This window comes from Mus caroli, chromosome 5 (assembly GCF_900094665.2).
Source record: "Mus caroli chromosome 5, CAROLI_EIJ_v1.1, whole genome shotgun sequence".
Classification (NCBI taxonomy): domain Eukaryota; kingdom Metazoa; phylum Chordata; class Mammalia; order Rodentia; family Muridae; genus Mus; species Mus caroli.
The window spans coordinates 29776053-29782746 of record NC_034574.1 but is presented as its reverse complement, the minus strand read 5'-3'; the positions used below and the strand labels follow the sequence as shown (position 1 = coordinate 29782746).

Genomic DNA, 6694 nt, shown 5'->3' with positions numbered 1-6694 from the left:
TCCATCCATCCATCCATCCATCCATCCATCCATCCATCCATCCATCTCTCCATCCATCCATCTCTCTACAATTCCTTTAACAATTTAACATATGGTGCCAATGGGAAATCTGAGCTCTAAAACTTTACTAAAGTATAGACCTTCTTTCATCTCAGGCTTTATAAGAGCACTGTGTAAAGTTCTGCATCTCAGGATTTATAAGTTCATTAAGTATGGTTTAAAATTCCAAACAAAAGTTAGCTTAAAATTTGTAACAAAAAAGGGTTAATAAGTAAAAGTCTATGTTCAGTTAACCTTAATGTGCTATAGCATAACATGTATGTGATTTGGATTCAACTCTAGCTTAGAAATCGGGCAAATGCAGAAGGGCTTACCTTCCCAACATTTTGGTTGGTGACTTCATCAGGGTTAAAGTATGTCATATCCCTCTGCTTACCACTGTATCCTATTTTTTTGGACTAACAAGGCAATACCAGGTTTCCAAGGTAGTTTGTCTTAAAACTGGGTCATCCAAAAAAATCTGTGATATTTTTGCTATCTTTGTTAAGCTTTAGCTATTTGGAGAAACTAAATCATATAAAAAGCTGATATAAAAGTACACTGTAAGAGGCCAGTCTCTCTGGATTGTATTTATGTTTAAAGTTTACTTGATATTAAAAAAAATATGTGTGTGTGTAATTTTTTACATGTAAGTTTAAACATATCAGATATAAAATTATAAAACCCTAATCTTATATATTATAAATTATTAAAATAACTAAGATATACAAGTTAATGCTCGGTTATCTTATAAATGAACAAATTACTTAATGTGCTCAGAACTATGTTTGTAGTCATGCTAACTACAAATTAATTCATTTACAGGACTATAAAGTTGGAGGGAAAAACCAACTTTTGTTTTGTTACATTTTGTTTTTTATAGACAGGGTTTCTCTATGAAGCCCTAACTATTCTGGAACTCACAATGTAGACCAGGCTGTATGAACTCAGATCTGCCTACTTCTGCCCCCTAAATGCTGGGATTAAAGATGAGTGCCATCACAACCAAGCTTGAGTTACTTCTATCTTCTATCACCTAACATTCTGTATATATTGTCAAAATTAAGCCTAAAACAGGTAACTTTTTTTTTCGAGACAGGGTTTCTCTGTATAGCCCTGGCTGTCCTGGAACTCACTTTGTAGACCAAACTGGCCTGGAACTCAGAAATCCGCCTGCCTCTGCCTCCCGAGTGCTGGGACTAAAGGTGTGCGCCACCAAGCCCGGCTGGGTACAACTCTTTAATCAGAGTCTTTTCATTGTTTCTTATTCCTTCCTTTGCTACTCTAGCTATCTGCTACTTATGCTAATGGAAGCAGCCACTGCCACCCTGAATCCATTCTATCCTCACTGTCTCTTATCAGTCCACTCTACCTCTGCTTCTCCCTACCCCTCAACCTTCCTGGAAATCTTTTACTTCTACTCTGTAACCATGTCATCTGCTTACAGCCCTCTGACAATTATTTTCCAAGTCTCTTCAGAAATATAAGACAACAGCCTGATCCAACTCCGCTAATCAAGTTAAGACTCTCCCTGATACATGACCAGAGAACCCCTCTTCATTAGACCCAAAACTACTGCTTCTAACAAAGATCCTCCTCAGCGTTAAACAGCTATAAATAACTCCCCTGCTCTGAATTTTTTATATCATCTTAAGAGTTAGGAATGATGGTTTGCCACTTAAAGACTACACTTCCCAGCTTCCCTTGCAGACTATGAGAGTTATTTCTGGCCCATAAGGGGCAGCATCCTACCTTCTATAGACATTTTAGGCATCCACTTGTAGGTGACAAAATACTCCCCTGCCATGAACATGGTTCTGCCTATGGTCAGACTGAGCCTCTATTTCTTTCCTTCCTCTGTCTCTCTACAGCTGCTTTTATATAATCTAACAGGTCTAAGACTGGGGTGCACCAGGATCAACCTCAGTATGTCAGGGACAGGAAGGGACACCAGCAGTGAGAGAGACCTGAGATCCTACAGCCCAGAAGAATGCAGTGATATTATATGTGGGATCAAAGGCCTAGTGAGGAATGGCTTCACTCCCATCATGCTTCTTTCCCAATTGTGGTGATTTGAATATGCTTGGCCCAGGGAGTGGCACTATTAGGAGGTGTGGCCTTGTTGGAGAAAGTGGATCACTGTGGGGGTGGGCATTGAGACCCTTGTCCTAACTGACTGGAAGCCAGTCTTCTCCTGTCTGCCTTTGGATAAAGATGTACAACTCTCAGTTCTTCCAGCCCTACATCTGCCTGGATGCTGCCATGCTTACGCCTTGATGATATGGACTGAACTTCTGACCCTGTAAGCCAGTCCCAATTAAATGCTGCCCTTTGTAAGAGTTGCCTTGGTCATGGTGCCTGCAGTAAAACCCTAACTAAGACACCCAGACAAAAGGAAGGAGAAATAGAAGGGGAAGAGGAGAAATAGAAGAAGAGGAAGCAGGAGAGGAGTGGGTAGTGAAAGGGACTCAGAGTTAAGAGTGAGGAAAAGACAAGGTAAGAAGACACACTAGGGCAGAACAGCTACTCAAAACACTTAAAAGTTACAGAAGAGTTACAGAAACTTAAGAGTTACAGAAGTAGGGCCAGAGAGCAAAGGAACAGAAATCTGAGATATTGGGGAGGCCAAAATTAAATGCAAATGCTTAAGGTTTCAGTACAAAAAGAGGGTCAAGGGGGGAAGCATGACTGATGACGAAAGCACCAACAGCGAGCATCACACGTGCTCTCCTCTACATGGGCTGATAGAGTACATGAACAGAAGTTCTGAACATTATCACTAGTTCTCAATGAAGCAGCTGCACACCTGGGAAACAGTAAGAAGTACCAGGGCTATGTGAATAATCTATTAAGTTCTTTTAAAAATTCTTTTAACTCTCATAGATTTCTGAGGTAAGGAAAAGAGCTTTAACAAACAGAAAGGCATCCTGTGATCAAAACATCCATCTCATCTACCATTCCCTTAGATTAGCTCTGTCTGTGGGAAGACACACAGTAGACACGATCCTAAAGGGAAAGAATCTCCATGGTTTTTAGAATTAGACAGTCTATTCAAATTTCCACATGTAAAAATAGGTAATATCCAGAAAATTCTAAAGAAAATGGGGATTATATCAAGAAACCACAATAATTTTAAAATGTGCTTCTACAGGGCATGGTGGCTCATGCCTTTAGTCCCAGCACTTGGGAGGCAGAGGCAGGTGGATCACTGTGAGACTGAGGCACTGAGGTTTGAGGCCAGTTCTAGTCAAGCTAGGGACCCAGTCTCAAAAATAATTCATTAGTTAAATAAAAAAAATTAAAATGTGCTATTAAATGAGTGAACAACTGATGTAACAAAAACATAAATGAAACTATACAATCATGAGATCTTAACATTTGATAAAAATAGGATTTCAAATCAATAAGGGTAAATCTACAAATCATTCTTTAATGCTGGGATAATCATGGAAAAAAAAAAAAGAAAAAAAGAATGTAAACCCAGACACAATCATCCAAAAGCCAATACAAAGTGGAAATCAGGGCCATCTGGCAAAAGAGTCCCTACACTGATAGAAAACCCTAGCTGACAAGAACACCAAGGTTATAGGTCTATAGTGAGCGAGCATCTGCTTTTCTCCCTGGAAGCTACAATTTTGGTTTGTGTTGGGTAGTTGCACTATCTTTTAAGGCTGACAGAGGGAGAAGGCACATGAAACCTGCTTGGCTTGGCTGTGTGTCTTCAGGACATGGCAATGAGCCTCACCTATAAACAGGACTATGTACTGAGCCCCAGGAGTCCTTGAGGCATATCTTTCTAAACCAAGTATTCTTGGGGAGACAATAAACAAACAACACCCAGAGACCACAGATCTTTGCTCTAATACAAAATTCCTAAATATTTGTAAACCTTCCATAAACCAAGCTAGAAGACAAATGAGAAGCAAAATTTAAATCCTATGTTACAGGGCTTCTTTCTATGTAAGCATGAACATGGGTACATGGACATGTATCCCACTGGAATACATGTTCAGAAATAAGCAAGGAGCAGTACCTTATAGTTGGCGTGAGTGGCTTTCAGGACATCATGCAGTTTGAGGTAGGAGGGGAGATGGTAGAAACTCCCCAGTGAGGATGATTTACTTGCTGTGACAGGTCCTGAGGTGTCTGATTGTCGAGAGGCTTAGAAACAAACAAACAAAAACACCAAAACCCAAAAATTAAACTTTTAAATCTAAGGAAAAAACTTCCTAAGTTTAACAGCAATTACTGCAATGATGACTTTTCAGAATGGTCTAGCAGAAACATTCAAGTCTTTCCCCTGACTTCTGAAGTATGTGCTCTGGGAGGTAGTAAGGAATAAAGTAAAATTCTAAGAGCCTGAGAGTAAAAGAATGGAAAGGAATGGTGGGCAGAGGGCATCAGCTGATGGAGTCATCTGTGGCCTCAGCTGTCCTCTGCTGACGGAAGGGCTGAGCCAACCACAGGTTCCCTTGGTCTAAGTAAGGCTCCTGAGGTATATGGGGCTGACCTTGAGACAAACGAGTTCTGGGATATTCATTAAGTGCTGTGGACATGTTTTGAAAACTGTAAAGGGTGTATACATTACTACATTGAGACTAAAGAGCCAAGTGCCAAGCCGAGCAGTCTCCTGCTCTTCATCTCTATCTAAATTTCTAAGGCTTTCTCACTTGGAGGGCTTGGTTTGAGGGGTCATCAGTTACATTTTCAAGTCTGTAGCTTTTAAACAGGAAAACCCTCCTGTACTACTCGAGCCAATCCCTAGAGCATCTTTTAAGATTTCATAGTTAGTTCAAGAATACAGAACACTCACAGAGTACCTTTAAGAGACCTATTGTATAGTCCTGCTACAAGGTTGATAATATCAAATACATGAAAATCACCAGGGAAGATTTTAAGCTTTCTCACCAAAAAAAAAAAGTCAAGTACTAAGCTAAGGCATCCATGAGGCTTACAAACAAGCGCTTTGCAGCATGTGTCTACGAAGCCTGCTGTGAGATGAACATGAACAGAAAGTAGCCACAAGACACAGGCATCACTCTGCTTCTCATCCCAAAGGGGCGCAGATGGGACTCTGTTACTTCGACTATGACAAAACTCTGGCCCTTTGACCTGACATCTCCCCAAATACAAAAGCCCCTCCAAACATCTGTGTGATTTCTAGATTCCTCCAAATCAGATGACTATCTCCACTGTGTCTTTCTGTCTCTTTCCTCTTTGTTTTAGGTAAGTTCTCACTTTATAAACCAAAGTGGCTTCAAACTCTCAATCCACTCTGCCTTCTGAGGGTTAGATTAAAGATACATCATCTCTGGCTTCCACTGTCTTGTTACCTCTCCCAAAACTGATTCCTCATTTGCCTTATCAGAACTCTTCCCATACCATCATCATTTGTTGTGTTTGGTTTTGACTATCACCATCCACATCTATTCCTGCACATCTTTGCCCCTTTAATAATAATTCAGAGTTCTTCCTTACAAGAAGGGGAGAGTAAGCACAGAAAAGCAGGCTCCTTGCTATGGCTTGACTCTGTAAAGTGACAGTTCACCACACAGACACTTCTGAAGCATCCAGAGAACTCCTCCCTGATTGTACTGCAGCGGACCAGCTTTCCTACTTACGGTGCTTACACTCCCGCACCACAGGCAGCCCTCCCTCTGCCCTCCAGATACGGCTTCCTACCTGCACTGGCCTCACCAACTTTCTTGGGACTCATTGGAGTAGAAGCTTGTTCTCCAGGTTCTTTCTCCTTCCCTTTCCGTCGAATAGGACTTAGAGAAGGGGGGTTTGTTAGAGAAGGCAAGGCTGCCTAAAATAATAAAAAAAAATATATATAATGGGATAAAATTAATACAGGAGCCAAACCCTAAAAATACTAATATATAGTTCAACCACATATTGGAAAGTACTAGCTCAGGCAACTCATGGCCTTTGAGCTCCTACTAAAGAGCTGGGATACTACAGAGATAATTAATTCTACTTTCACCCACATAACTGCGCATGGCAGGAATGGCTCTGAACTTCCTCACACCAGCACTGAGAATGGGTTGGAAAAGGGAGGGCCTCCAGGGAGTTAAAAGGACTTAAAGTCACTGGCACCCTGGCCATGTCCCCTCTAAGAGAAGGCAATCAGGACATTTTATGTGAGCATCACATGAGTAAGCACAGTGAAACATTTACATTTTCATTTTTAAGTGAGGAAACAGTGTTCTGAATTAAGCCACTGGCTCAATGTGATAGCTAAAACTCAACAAGTCAGCAGCCGAGATGTGACCCATGCTCTCCAATACGCAACCCCAAGGATACACAGGACAATCAGGCTCCTACACACAAAGAAGAAAGGTGGCACAGGATAGACACAACATGGTAAGAGGCAGGCACATCAGGTCTTTGCTGTGCTCCTCACTCCCTTTCTGACCTCAGCCTCTGCCCTACTCATCAGCTGAAATCAAGAAAATGCAACAGAGGGGAGTGAGCTTCAGAGTGAGGTCATGGTGGCAGGACCCTCATAAATAGGATCATTGCTCCTATGAAAAGAGACTCCAGGAGCTCCCATTCCCCATCCTCCATGAGAAGGCCAGACTTAACCAGGGGTCAGAATTCTCAGCTTTTAGAACTGGGAGAATAAGTAGCCACTGAGGCTCTGTAATGATGG

The 6694-nt window shown here is 41.5% G+C and overlaps 1 protein-coding gene across 2 annotated transcripts in view; it reads right to left on the bottom strand.

Moving 5' to 3' along the window:
* Positions 1–6694, bottom strand: part of Htt (huntingtin) — a 147431-nt gene that overhangs the window by 70799 nt on the left and 69938 nt on the right. For both annotated transcript variants that reach the window (XM_021163625.2, XM_029477727.1), the window contains 2 exons: positions 5722–5848; positions 4073–4200 (listed from right to left, as the gene is read on the bottom strand). In XM_021163625.2, the coding sequence (XP_021019284.1) occupies positions 4073–4200; positions 5722–5848 (255 nt within the window). The remainder of the gene's footprint in view (positions 1–4072; positions 4201–5721; positions 5849–6694) is intronic.